This window comes from Nicotiana tabacum, chromosome 17 (assembly GCF_000715075.1).
Source record: "Nicotiana tabacum cultivar K326 chromosome 17, ASM71507v2, whole genome shotgun sequence".
In the NCBI taxonomy this organism is placed as follows: Eukaryota; Viridiplantae; Streptophyta; class Magnoliopsida; order Solanales; family Solanaceae; genus Nicotiana; species Nicotiana tabacum.
The window spans coordinates 40531004-40546317 of record NC_134096.1 but is presented as its reverse complement, the minus strand read 5'-3'; the positions used below and the strand labels follow the sequence as shown (position 1 = coordinate 40546317).

General features: G+C 35.6%; 1 protein-coding gene across 3 annotated transcripts; it reads left to right on the top strand.

Annotated features, from left to right (window-relative positions):
* Positions 1–4030: 4030 nt before the first annotated feature.
* Positions 4031–13522, top strand: LOC107814022 (RAF-like serine/threonine-protein kinase 24). Of its 3 annotated transcripts, none has more exons than XM_075234219.1 (9): positions 4031–4297; positions 5262–8551; positions 8656–8736; positions 9915–10067; positions 10544–10707; positions 10808–10955; positions 11492–11614; positions 12007–12094; positions 13064–13522. In XM_075234219.1, exons 2-9 carry the CDS (start codon positions 5576–5578, stop codon positions 13264–13266), a joined length of 3936 nt encoding a protein of 1311 aa, XP_075090320.1. In that variant the 5' UTR covers positions 4031–4297; positions 5262–5575; the 3' UTR covers positions 13267–13522. The 3 variants fall into 3 exon arrangements, 2 of the variants coding, with proteins under 2 accessions (XP_075090320.1, XP_075090321.1); XR_012701144.1 differs by having other exon boundaries at positions 4054–4297; positions 10510–10707; XM_075234220.1 differs by having other exon boundaries at positions 4073–4289.
* Positions 13523–15314: the final 1792 nt, after the last annotated feature.

Genomic DNA, 15314 nt, shown 5'->3' with positions numbered 1-15314 from the left:
CTCCTAGATCATTTGCTTCTTTTCGCTTTCGAGGATTTTTATCTTTGGAACCAATTGGTCTACCACGTTTCAAGCGTGGCTTAGACTCATTTGCATTTATAGATTGTCCAACCGGGACATCAATTTGAATAGGAGCATTAGCAGCTGGAATATGTGACTTAGTCACCCTTGGTAGGTTAGTGAATGCATCAGGTAGTTGATTTGCAATACTTTACAAATAAATTATCTTTTGAACCTCGTGTTCACATTGATTTGTTCGAGAATCTAAATGAGATAGCGATAATGCATTCCAATCTATCTCCTTTTGCAACTGCTTATTTTCTCCCCCTAATATTGGGTATACTGATTCATCAAAATGACAATCAGTAAATCGTCCCATAAATAAATCTCCAGTTATAGGTTCCAAATATTTTATAATAGAAGGAGATTCATACCCAACATATATCCCCAATCTTCTTTGGGGTCCCATCTTTGTGCGTTGTGGTGGAGCAATTGGAACATATACTGCACATCCAAATATTCTAAGATGGAAAATATTTGGCTCCTGACCAAAAGCAAATTGTATTGGGGAGACTTTATGATAACTTGTGGGTCTGATCCGCACAAGAGCTACCGCATGCAAAATAGCATGTCCCCATGCCGAAATGGGAAGTTTTGTTCTCATAAGCATTGGTCTAGCAATTAATTGGAAGCGTTTGATCAATGATTCCGCTAGACCATTTTGAGTATGAACATGAGCAACTGGATGCTCAATTGTTATCCCAGTTGATATGCAATAATCATTAAAGGCCTGGGACGTAAATTCACCAGCATTATCAAGACGAAGTGTCTTAATTGCATAATCTGGAAACTGTGCTCGTAATCTTATTAATTGAGCTAGTAACCTCGCAAAGGCCAAATTGCAGGTTGATAACAAGCACACATGTGACCATATTGTAGATGCATCTATCAAAATCATATAATATTTGAATGGTCCACATGGAGGGTGTATGGGCCCACATATATCACCCTGTGTACGTTCCAAAAATGCAGGAGATTCAACTCCAACTTTAATTACTGATGGTCTAATAATCAGTTTCCTTGAGAACATGCAGCACAAGAGAATTCTTTAGTTTGAAGAATCTTTTGGTTCTTCAATGAATGACCATGTGAATTCTCAATTATTTTGCGCATTATATTATAACCGGGATGGCCCAACCGGTCATGCCAAATAATAAAATCATTAGTAAACTCCTTGTTTACTATGGCATGTGATTCAACTACACTAATATTAGTGTTGTATAATCCAGAGGAAGATGTATCTTTTCAAGCACATACTTCTTTTTCGCTTTTATTGTAGTAATATAAAGGTATTCAACATTTCCTTCATTGGTGGTCTCAATATGATAGCCATTTTGGCGAATATCTTTGAAACTCAACAAGTTTCTCTGAGACCTACTACAATATAATGTATCATTAACAGGCAATATAGTTCCTCCTGGTAGTAATACAGTCGCTCTTCCAGAGCCCTCAATTAATTTTGTACTACCAGATATTATTATGATATTGACTTCTTTTATAATTAAATAAGAGAAATATCTCTTATCTTTTAATATGGTGTGCGTCGTAGCACTATCCAAAAGACATATTTCTTCTTTATTATTCATACGGCCAAATGAAGACTGGGAAGTTTTCATATTCTTCAAAAAAAACATACATCATAAGTAATATTGAAAAATTTAAGAACAAAAGAAACTACATTTATGAAATTAAATACTGACAACATAAAAAGTTTTATTCAAACTATGAATTTCATAAAAAGAAATACATTTATTCTTATAATTTTTCTCAATAATAAGTTTTCAGTTATGATGCTCAAAGAAGTCTCCAGCTTCTAAATGAGTAATATCTGCAAGGACTTCAAAAATATCATCTTTATAGGCAAGGTTTGCTTCAACTTTATCATGATTATTCATAGGGCCCGCCTCAAGATCATTTTGAAAAGTCAAGTGAGTCTGAACTTTATTTTGTTTTCCTTTTATAGATGCTTGATAAAGTTTGACAAAATATTCAGGTGTACGATAAATTCGTGCCCAATGATTTTTCATACCACATCGATGGCAAACATTACTTTTGCCTTTTGAAGGATTATTCTGAGAACCCTTATTGTTCTCTTGTTTATAACGACCACCACCATGGCGATTATTATTTCGCCCCTTGCCACGCCCACGTAAATTTATACGGCCACGATAATTATTTTGTCTTTTTTCAGACTTTGGATCTACCGTTCCCAGATTCGCTTCTGGAAATGGAGCTGATCCAGTGGGGCGGGCTTCATGATTTTTTTATTAAAAGGGCATTATGTTGTTCAGCCACCAAAAGGCATGAAATTAACTCAGAATATTTCTTAAAGCCCTTTTCATGGTATTGCTGTTGTAACACCATATTTGAGGCATTAAAAGTGGAAAGAGTTTTTTCCAGCATGTCCTCATCATTCATAGGTTCCCCACATAATTTTAGTTGGGAATTATATTCACTTATGGTCTTATAATCTTGTAGCCGTAAGTGCTTCCACTCACGACGAGCTCTTGGCAATACCGTGGTCTTTAGGTGGTCATATCGTTCCTTCAAACTAGTCCATAATTGAAATGGATCTTTCAAGGTTAAATGTTCACTTTTTAACCCTTCATCGAGATGATGGCGAAAGAAAATCATGGCTTTCGCCTTATCCTGACTTGATGCTTCATTTCCTTCTTTAATAGTGTCACCAAAAACTTAAGCGTCAAGGTGAATTTCAGCATCAAGTACCCATGGCAAATAGTTATTCCCAGAGATGTCAAGTGCCATAAATTCAATCTTTGACAAATTCGACATAGTGAAAACTATCATAGATATAAGTAAATTATAATGACAAGAATTATTATCAATTCAGTGCAGTACATAATCGTGTATTAATATTATATATGTAAAATTATCAAACAAACAAATATGTGCAGTGCGATGATAAATTAGTGTTTAATATTACCCACAAAAACTTTAGACATGTAAGTATATTTTCATAGAATAAATAAGTTGAATTAATATGTACTAGTATAATTTTGTTCTACTTAGAATACGTTTCAATAAGCTAAGTAGGCATAAAACTAGATGATATCAATTCTGACAAGTTTCAACATTCAATACGATTCATCTAATAGTTCAGTCGTTAATTTTAAAGTCATTAATTAGTTTGTACACTTAGGTGATAAATTTATTGGAGACACATTTAAACCTTTTGAAAATTTTGCAAGAATTCCTTCTAAATGCATATTCTGTTAGAATATTTGGATGCGGGCTTAATTAGTCTAATTATTGTAATTCAATTTTAATACTTATTTATTTATGTGTAGGATTAAACTTCTTCGTAGTTTATATAATGAAATATCAATTTAACCGAAACTTATTATTTTCATACCAATGCAATTATTATAATCATATTCAAAATAAGTTATGCATATAGTAATTAAATTGCAGGTTAAAAAAAGATCCTAGTAGAAATATTATAAACATAAGAATGTATAGCTGAATCGAAAAAGAAACTGATTACCTCTTTTAGAAAGAAGATAAAATTCTGATGTAGCAGATAATCTCAGTTGGTTAGAACCTCGTGCTGATAACGTATTAAGAAATGAGAGCAAAATAGAACAATATACAAACGAAGACGGGATGTATATGAGGAGAATGTAGAAGTTATTTTATTCAAGTGTGTTTCTACTATGTACTTCATAGGATAAAGAATACCCTTTTATAGGATATAAGATACATGAAAAGTTACAAGAATACACCTAAAGGTTATAAATATTATGTGATGAATTAACTAAGTACATGAACTCAAATGGTTCATGGAACAGGGATATCTAAGAGTATTCAATAGACATCCATTTTAACATATTCATAACAAATCTTTTGTTTTTTTTATGATACTTCGGACATAATATCAACACTTAAAACTTAAAACTCGAAAAGGAAAAAAAAGTATAAGGTCAAAAGTGCAAGTGAAGTGAAATATAATGACTGAAAGCATAAAAAGGACATATATTTGGACGTTGAAGTTGTCAACCATGAAGTCTTTTGAGTAGAAAAAGAAGTTTGTCCAAAAGTACCAGACCTATAGGCTAAAAGTACCATCTTTTAAGCGTACTTTAGGGGCAAGTCTACATTTGATTCTTTTTCACTATGGCAGAACCATAGAGATCTCCAATATCTATCAGTTAGTAACCTGATTTGCTTCCGCGACTGCTCCCTTCTGCTCCGGCGCTGGCCATGTAAATGTATTACGGTAAACTGTTTGATCATAGAACCGCAATTTCTTTTGGTTGAGAATTGTTTTATTTTTTGTCTTGATAATAAAAAGTTTGGATTTTAATTTTGTTTTTAGCTTGATTTAACTTAAAATTTGGGTTTGGATAATTTTTGGTTGTTGATTTTGAGCATCTCATTATTCCCATAAGGCCGAGTTTCATCATTCAATCAACTATGTCTAAATGTTAAGCTAGTTGTGATTGTTTTCATGAATCTTATATAATTGTTCTGCTCTACTCGGGCTCCTTTTATTTTAATGCTAATAATTTGTTTTATTGAGGTCGGGCTTGATGCTAGGTCCTAAACAGTTGAGTTGAACTGAGCTGGCTAAGGTTTCGGCTTGGGTCAGCTTGTGTGTTTTGCGGCAGCTCTGAAAATGTTGATAGAAGTAGAGGTTCTGCTAAAGATTTTACAGCTCAGTGTAATACAAGCCACTTATAAGACTTGTTTTTACTTTCTCCAAAGATTATAGGTTCAAACTTTAGTAATAAAAAATAAAAAAACGAACTGAAGTTTACGGATCTTATTACTTGCTGTAAAGGTTGGGAGAGTGGAAATTTCTGGCTGGAAAAAACTTACCATCAACAGGTGTTTGCAATAATCGTAAATGAATGACATGTGCGACTGTACATCTTGACTTTTTCTAATCGTTAATTACAAATATAATTAGTTAATTATATGTATTCTCACCCTGTTTAGTAATTGATGCTCCTCTTAGAGTTAGTACAAGCACTCATCGAACAATGTGTCTTCACCTTTTTCTTTTGACATTTTTATGGCAAATAATATAATTTTCACCTTGAGGTTTGGTTTTAGGAAAGTAGACATTGTCGGAATGATACCTTAATATGTGTTTACCTTGCATAGGACACGTAACATGGCAACCCTTGATTTTATCTTGTTAATCATGTTCTGATAATAGACTAAATGCTTTTGTGCAGGTTGTAGCTCTTCACAAGGGTCAGCTTTTACCTAAAAAATTGCAAGATCAAGGCATAGCGTATTAGAAGTTTACTGTGAGGGATAACTAAATAAGAAAACGGTTATAACGGTTTTTCTGTTACCTAACTGCTCGATCAATGTTCACCTCTAAAAATTCTAAAAGAGAATAGCTAAATAAAATCAGCTATTACTCATTTCTTCTTAAAGAATCTGAAAATAAAGCTTGCTGTTGAGATTGGAAGCTCATACTTGGCTGCTGTTCCATGGTTAATAAGTCTCCTTCCTGAGTGAATGTTAAGTTAAGTGATTAAAAATGGATAGGGATTTTGGAAAAGGGATGATGGGACAGCAAAATAACTTTGAACAAGCTCGTTATAGCTCTATAGAGACTAGAACAGAGGTCATTGGCTCTTCAAACCAGAGATTTTTCCAGGATTCATGCAGTTCTATCAGTGCAGACATAAGACCACCTGATTTCATTGTACCAGTCGGAGCTAGACCTGTAAACTATTCCTTTCAGACTGGCGAAGAGTTTTCTTTGGAATTTATGCGGGAAAGAGTTAACCCAAAGCAGAACCTCATTCCTCATGGTTCTGGGGGGACTACTGGAATTTCTCATACAGGTTCTGAAAGTGGATCAGATATTTCCATGATTGCCTCAGTTGGAAAAACTCGAGTTCAACATCACCAGAGGTCTAGTACTTCTATAAATGAAGGGATAAGCAACCACCAAGCTGTGCAAACTGGAACTAGAGCCTCATCGAGAAATAACAATGTCCATGGGATTCAAAGCCATATGTCTTCTAGATCTAGTACATCAACAAAGTTGAAGTTTCTGTGCAGTTTTGGTGGTAGAATTATCCCTCGTCCAAGTGATGGGAAACTCAGATATGTTGGAGGTGATACGCACCTCGTCCGTGTAAGCAAGGATATTTCTTGGGAGGAACTCAGGCAAAAGATGTTGACAATATTTAACAATTGTCACACAGTAAAATATCAGCTTCCTGGTGAGGATCTTGATGCATTAGTGTCAGTTTCTTGTGATGAAGACTTGCAGAATATGATAGAGGAATGTAATGTATTAGAAGGTGACGGATCACAAAAAATCCGGATATTTCTCTTTTCTAACAGTGACTTGGAAGATTCTCTGGTTGGTCTGGAAAATATTGAAGGAGATTCAGAGATGCAGTACGTTATTGCTGTCAACGGCATGGACTTTGGTTCGAGAAGAAACTCTGTTGCCCTGGCCAGCACTTCAGAAAATAACCTGGATGAGTTTCTGAGTGCAACAATTGCTGGGGTGAATGGTCAAGTTGCTAGGGATCTAGCAGAGGCTGATACTTCAGATCCAGTCATTGGCATGCCTCTAACAAATCAATCTGCTCATGTAGGGGTAGGGGTGTCAATTTCATCACATACCTTCGACTCAAATCAACCAGGATACTTGGGTCAAACTGTATATCATGGTGGCACTGAATGGCAACCTTTACCTTCTTCCATACCAGTTGACAGCTTCCGAGGTGTAGATGGCGAAAGCCTGGTTCTTCCATCTGTGCAACTGCGGTATAACCATGGTTATCATCCACCCAATATGCAAGTGCAGTACAACCATGGTTATCATCCACCCAACTCTTCACAAGTCACAGATAACTTTCTTGTAAGTTCGGGCCACGGTTACATGAATTGGAAAGGAGACGTGGCTCTTGAGCAGTCTTATCAGAGCTCGCATATGAATAACTATGAGACACCTGCTACAGTAGTAAATCTGAAAAGAGATAACTCTTCTCGGAAGCTGTTCGAACGTAGTAAAGATCATCGAGAGAAGGAAGTGCTTGAGGAGGGAAAGATAAAGATAGAAAGCTCTTTGCAGAAAATAAATGAGCCTGAAAAAATGTGTCCTTTGGAATGCGAAAGAGTTGTTTCCTCAAACCCACTGGATGATTCCACCTCAAGTCACGTTCCTAGAGTTGAAGTGTCGACCTTCACTGCTGTGGCAGTTGCTGCAAATTCTGTTACACAATCTAAAATCAATGACAAGATTCAGGAACAAGTGCAGAGTTCGGCATCTCCTGAAGCTGTTCAGGAAGAAAAACTTGATAGGTTTACTGAAGATGGCTTCTCCAGATCTGGTAGAACTTCAAATGCTGGCTATGGTGACTCAGAGACACATCCACTTGATTTTAGCTACGAACAATCATCAATTCCTTCACGGCCTTATCGTTCTGAATGGATACCCAGGGAACAGCCCGGCCTTAATCGTTTATCTAGATCTGATGATTCATCTGCTTCGCAGTTCATAATGACCCATGCGCACTCTGGAGGCACACAGCACATCATAGAATCAGTAGATAAGTTGCACGACGGGAATGTGGCTCCCCAGACAGAGCATGTTATATCTTCTGGAAGATCTTTGTCTGCTAATCAACGTGCTACTGCAGAGAAAGGGGTAAAATTTCAGGAATCTATAGAGTTAAGTGTCAGTGCCACAGAAATTTATACCAAGGGTGCTGGAGAAGTTTCTGAAGCAAATCTCAATAAGCCTGAGCTGAAAGCTGCAACATATGCAGATAAAGTGAAATCTGGACTAGGTGATCATATCATCACAAGCAGTAATGTCCAGGCTGAGTCTGCTTCTGGGCAGACAGAGCTTCATTGGGGTGATGCAGCTGCAAATAGAGCCGAGGGAAATAAAGCAGCAGAGCAAATACAGCCTTTGGCTGTGAAAGAATGTCAGGTTGGAGAAGCAGCTTCCACAGAGAGGCCCTCTGTCACTGTTGGGACAATTGAGCATGGGAGCATTCTTTTTGACATTAATGACCGCTTTCCCCGTGATTTTCTCGCTGATATATTTTCGAAAGCTAAACTTATGGATGCTTCACCAGTGCCTGTTCCACTACACACTGATGGAACTGATTTGAGCTTGAATATGGAGAACCATGAACCAAAGCACTGGTCCTTTTTTCAAAAGATAGCTCAAGGTGATTTTGGTAGAAGAGATGTCTCTTTGATGGACCAGGATCATCTTAGTATGTCTTCTACCTGTGCAAATGTTGATGATGGGGTGTCTATGGATTCTGGTTATCATCCTTTCCAGCGTGATGGAGCAATGATAGATCATATGGACTCTCAGCTCAATATTGAAGCTGAGTTCCAGCAACCATCACCTGAAATTGTTGGACCAGACACCATGGATTTGCCTTCAGAGTACAAACCTTCTCAAACCACTTACGTTCAAAGTATGCTGTATGATGGTGAATTGAGTTCAAAAATACCTGAATCGGGTTATCAGGTACTTTTTAGTAGTTGAGATTTCTATCAGCATTATTTTGCTTCAATTTGAAATTATTGTTTTTTTAGCATATGGTGAAGTAAATTCTTTTATGTAACATGAAGGATGAGAACCAAGGAGCTCAGAATGCTGGCTTTCCCCCTACCAATCTCTCGCTTGGAGACTTTGATCCTAGCTCCTTGCAGGTACTGTGAACTATTCTATTGGTGGTTGGGTATGAGTTTAAAAGACGCCTGAGATTCAAAAAAAGCACTAAGGCTACTTTTGGATGGAAGTATTTGGAAGGAAGTGAAAGGAGACATTTCTTTTCCTTTCCTACTCTCTACATTCCTTACATCCTATACTAACAAAGTTCCTTTTAAAATAAAAGATTCTATACTTACAAAGTGTATATCGAGTCTATGAATTTTCTTTATGAAGTCAAGATATAGAAAAGCTTTGAGTTTCTACTTCAAGGTCCTGAATATATCTGCACAAGTTTCATGGGACAGCTTATAATTTTTCTGAATCGTTCCATTTTCTAAATCTAAATATATTAAATAGAGAAAGGTTTTGTAATTCTTCTTGATGTTCTGGACTTTGGTACAGATTTTTCTTAGGCCATCCACGCCATATACGGCATCAGTCTGTATTCTGTCTTGTTGATATTGCCAAGTACTAGCCCCTGTACGGCTGTACCTGGGCGAGGCTTTGACATCACTTTTTGCCTTTCGCTTTTCTTTTTCTGGTGTTGATGGTGATGCTTGGTTGGGGGAGGGAGGGTGGGGACAGCTGGGGCCGGAGGAAGGATAAGTAGCCAGTGACATATGATGTAGTAGGTTTTCTTATCCGTGCTTTCATTTTCTTAAGCAATAAAGGTAGTTCTAGTCGAGCCTTATTTTAGTGTAAAAGCAGCCTTTTCCCAAATTTCAAGAGAAAAGGTAGTATGATTTTTTTCCTTGCTTTCATTTTCTTAAGCAATAAAGTTAGCTTTAATCAAGCTTCATTTTAGTGTAGTCATTATTGCTATAATTTTTGTTCTTTTCTCCTTTTCATTGTGCGCGCCGCAGGAAGGGGGGGGGGGTGTTTGGTCGGTGAGGAGAGGGCTTTTCGTTCATATTTGTTACAGAATGTATATAGACTTCTTTCCTTGTACTGTACATAACCATATATAGGTAGCATATCCTTAGGATTCCTTCTTTATTTCTTTCCCTTGTTGGCTTTTCGTTCTGCATCTGGCTTGCATATGGAGTGTTTCCTACTTTCTATTAGTCTTTTCTCACACATCGATTATAGTTAATTATACATCTCTTCTACTTTAATGGGTATTTGCAACTCTTCTTTCTGTCAATCTTTGTTGTTAACTTGATTTATTGCATTATAGATTATCACTAATGAAGATCTTGAAGAGTTAAAGGAATTGGGTTCTGGAACATTTGGGACCGTATATCATGGAAAATGGAGAGGGACTGACGTTGCCATCAAGAGAATTAAAAAAAGCTGTTTCACAGGTCGCTCATCAGAGCAGGAGAGATTGGTGAGTGTCTTAAAGTAATAGCGTATTTTATTTCTGCTGCAATATGAGTAACAAATGTGCAGTTTCCAGTAGATGGTCATCTTGAACTGCAAAATTTGCAAAAATAAAACTAACAGAAGCTAAAAAGTTATACAACCATGTTATTGTTTTTTTGAGAAGGAAATCCATGTTATTGTTTGCGCCGTCTATATCTCTATATCATGGTAGAAGCTGTGAAGTGTTTTCTTGTTGGCACTTGGTTTATGAGATCTAGCGTAAATTGTACACCCAATTGATATTTTGTATCATTACAAGTTACTTTATACATACTTGAAATGGCTTTTATCGCAGTACAGAAAGAGACGGAGTGAGTTCCATTGTAGTCTAGAATTTTATAAAATTTTGAACTTGTAGAAGCATTTAAGTACATAAATTGGTCATGCTTCTGCTTTCTTTGCACTAGCTATTTCATGATAGAACTTGGGAACTATTTCCAGACTGTGGAGTTTTGGCGTGAAGCTGAAATTCTTTCAAAACTACATCATCCCAATGTGGTGGCATTTTATGGTGTTGTGCAAGATGGGCCAGGGGGGACTCTTGCCACAGTAGCAGAATTCATGGTGAATGGTTCTCTTAGACATGTTTTACTTTGCAAGGACAGGTGCGGTAATACTGGATAGTACACTTCTTTAACTATTCGTTTCGTTTTCTTTTTTCTCTAGAAAACTTATTATGTTCTCCTCCCTACTCGAACTGTCCAGACACCTTGATCGTCGCAAGAGGCTCATAATTGCAATGGATGCTGCATTTGGAATGGAATATTTGCACTCAAAGAATATTGTGCATTTTGATCTGAAATGTGACAATTTGCTTGTCAACTTAAAGGATCCTTCTCGACCCATTTGTAAGGTGACTTCAAGAATGTGCTGCTTTTGAATTTTTTCAATGGGTGCTGCATTTGCAAGAATTTGCTGGTTTTGATCTGAAATGCGACAATGTGCTTTGTCTTTCTATACCATACAAGTCTGACAATCATAATCAGCTTATTAGCCAATATATTAGTAATACCCTTTGAGAGGAAATAGATCTAAAACATTTATAATGCGGTTAATCCCGCCTTGATCCAAGCTATTATTGCGAAAATTCTTGATACAACCATCTGTAGACCAATAACAAGCAATAGGTGGAATACCACAAGAGGACTTGTACCTATAAAAGTGTGATTTTCGTAATCGTTACACATTTTCTAGATCTAAGGTTGTCTTTTCCGGATTACTAGCTTAAAATGATAATGCACTGTAAACAACTTCTTCAGTCACTTCGATAACCACTCATTATACTAAGTTACAAGTTTAATGTGACAATTAATTCTTCGTCAAGTAAAGGACAGCAAAGATGTTGTGTAGGGAACAACCCAAAGCTAATGAAAATCGTGTTCTGTATAGGTGGCTGATTTCGGACTGTCAAAAATAAAGAGAAATACCTTGGTTACTGGTGGTGTCAGGGGAACGCTTCCTTGGATGGCTCCAGAACTATTGAATGGTGGCAGTAACAAGGTTTCTGAGAAGGTAAGCTTTCAATTCCTATTTTTTATATTAACCTCTTCACATGTGAATGTGAAACTTAGTCTATTTCAGACATCATTTTTCACTTCGTGTGGGGTGTAGCGAAGGGGCATACTTAATGCTTATCAACTCAACCTGCTGTTATTGATTTTTCGCCAACTTCAAGAATCTGATGGATTGTGTGGTCTCTTTGTTTCATTAGTTTTGCGTTTAAGCTTCTGCATTCAATAGCCTCTATTTTCTTGCAACACTTCCTTCTAATTTTTCCTTTGAAATGTTGTTTGACCAAAACTTTATCAGCAGGAATTTCACTTTTTGGATAGAAAGAACCATGAAAAAAATGCAATCCTATACGCACTAGTTGCCATTCGTAGTGACAAATCAAAATTTTGCAGGTCGATGTCTTTTCCTTTGGGATTGTGCTGTGGGAAATCCTTACTGGCGAGGAACCTTATGCTAATATGCACTATGGAGCAATTATAGGTTTGTTTTACTCAATCCCTTCCAACATTTTGCTCTTGCTATTGCTTATTGCACTTTGTGCTGTCATTTGCTGCCTGCATCTGACAATAAAATTACTTGCTATATCCTATATTTCCTGCTAAATGACGCCTTAATGAAGGATAAAGGCTGGAGTGTTAAGAGTCCAGTCTAAAAGTAAGCAACAGAAGGTTGTTTCTTCACTGGAAAGTAAAAGCACAACATTTATAGACATATTTAGTCAATTCAGGCGCTTCCAATTTTTATCCTCTAATTTCTGAAGTCCGCTACACTTTAAAAAAAAAATCAATATCTAGAACTTTGTGATCAAAACTTTGGTCTTCTCAAGTTAATAAGATTTTTTTAAATCTTAAAACTATATCTGCAAGGGCATTCCATAAGTGGCAATATTAAAAAAGATATTGTCAACTAGTTTAATGCTTGTTCCTATTCCCTCTAATCTCTTACTTAGGAAGCCACTTAGAATGTCAGGTGCAGCTTGAACATACAAGAAAATACTTGGTATGTGGAACTGAGAATTGAAATGCACCGAAAAGACAAATTATATAGTATTGAAGTGAAATGGGCTCGAATAGAGCGAAGATTATATAGAGGATTCTTATAGCTGACCCCAACTATGCTTAGGATTGAAGTGAAATTGATTTGATTGATAGACATCTAGAATAGAGTACCACTCCCCTCAACCCTACTTAATCTTCATTCCTTTTAATTCTCTCTTTGTTTTGGTTTTTTTCCCATTGTGTTCCACTCCTCATTCTCATGCAGGAATCCCTTGGTGGTGTCCCTCCCTGTAGTTTCTACTAGTTCTAAGCTGGGTAGAAATATAAAGAAATGGTGTGATCGATCCTACGTAAAAGCTGAAAGCTATACAAACCACAGATGCAGTTTGGAAATTAATGCAGTCTTGTATCCTTCTTAAAAGCAGGCTTGTATCGTTTGTACTGTATGCAGGTGGTATTGTAAGCAACACATTGAGACCGCCTGTGCCAAGCTTCTGTGACAGTGAGTGGAGAATGCTTATGGAACAATGTTGGGCTCCGGATCCTGCCATCCGCCCATCTTTCAGTGAAATTGCTAGACGGTTACGTGCCATGGCTGCTGCCTGTCCAACAAGACCACAAGCTCATCCAACCCAAAATAAGCAACCCAAGTGATGGTGTGGCGTCTTCTTTCCTGGTATCTGTGGCGGAAGTTTCTTATGAGTAGTTTCTAAGTATAGTTTGTTTATTCTGTAACATTGGAGTGAGGAGAGTGGTCTCCTTCAGGGTGTGAAACAACATTGTGAAAAAACTAATGAACGATAGATTATATATATTCCCGTTAAAAACATGAAAATCTTGTTACATATTGCAATTTGTAAGGCATCATTTGTATCTATGATAAATGGAAATGTAGCTTTGGCCTCAGAAATGCTTGGTGATATTACAAGTTTAAGTGATTTTATTTTGCCTCTATTTGGAGTTTGCTTCGTTTGGCAACTAGAGAAGGGGAGTGGATAGGAGGTAAGAAAAAAATTTTTTTTTTTTTTTCTGTTATACAAAATGCAAAAGAAAATCAGTAAAAAGGAAAAGAGCAAATGGATCTTCTCCTAACTTTTTCTCCATTATTCTAGAGGGGAATATAGTGAAAAATTATAAGGAAAACTATGGAAATTCTTTTCGGTAATAAAGTATATTCATTGCTTATCATCTCGTATAAGCAAATTAGGAGAAGGTTATATTCGCTAGTTCACAATGCAAATGGAAGTCTACAGGAGATTATTTGAATTAGGAAACTGGCTGTTTTTTATGTTCCCATCGAGGCAATTATATTTTAGTATTTTCAAAGCCAGCAATGTTTTATAATTTAATCTAGGGAAAAGGCCCAAAAATGAACTTGTGGTATTCGAAATGGATCAATTATAACCCCCGTTTAAATTTGAATCCAAAAATGACCATGCCGTTATAAAATGAGTCTAATAATGCCCTTGTGTTATTCAAAATGGATCAATAATGCCCTGGATTTTTTTTATTTTATAAAAATGCTTTTAAAAACTGAAAAATATATATTCTGTAAAAACTAGAAAAAGAAAGGAATTTGCAAAATATATATTTTTAAGTCTTTTCAGTTTTTTCAAAGTATTTGTTTTGTAAAAACTGGAAAAAAAAAATATTTTTTTAAAATCTGGAAAAAAAACTCTCCTAAAGCAGTGGACTACATATGCATTAGTTTTTAAAAAATAAAAATATTTTGCAATTTTTTTTTTCTTTTCAATTTGACAGTTCAATATTTTTTCGGTTTATTTTTATAAAATAAAAAATCTACCATAATTATCGGTATAGTTATAGATTTATATAAAAACATACGGTTTTATTAAAAAAAACCTAAAAATCGGTTCGGCACGGTACGATTATGTCGGTTTAGTCGGTTTTTAAATATTCATTTACACCGACATATAACTGTAAATGAATATTTAAACTGACTAAACCGACATATAGGTGTAAATGAATATTTAAAAACCGATTAAACCGACATAATCGTACCGTGCCGAACCGATTTTTAGGTTTTTTTTTAATAAAACCGTATGTTTTTATATAAATCTATAACTGTACCGATAATTATGGTAGATTTTTTATTTTATAAAAATAAACCGAAAAAATATTGAACCGTCAAATTAAAAAAAAAAAAGATTTTGCAAAATATTTTTATTTTTTATGCATATGTAGTTCACTGCTTTAAGAGAGTTTTTTTTTTCCAGTTTTTTTAAAAAATATTTTTTTTTCCAGTTTTTACAAAACAAATACTTTTAAAAAACTGAAAAGACTTAAAAATATATATTTTGCAAATTCCTTTCTTTTTCTAGTTTTTACAGAATATATATTTTTCAGTTTTTAAAAGCATTTTTAAAAATAAATAAATTTCCAGGGCATTATTGATCCATTTTGAATAACACAAGGGCATTATTAGACCCATTTTATAACGGCAGGGTCATTTTTGGATTCAAATTTAAACGGGGGTTATAATTAATCCATTTCGAATACCACAAGGTCATTTTTGGGCCTTTTCCTTTTAATCTAAAACTTTTTGAAGGCGTATTTTGTTTTTTCAACTTATACGTTTAATGCAACCAGTTGAACATATAAATCTGTGGCATCCATCTTTGGAGAAGCATTAACAAAACAGTTAATATTACTTATTATCCAAAAGAATTGTAATGCAACTA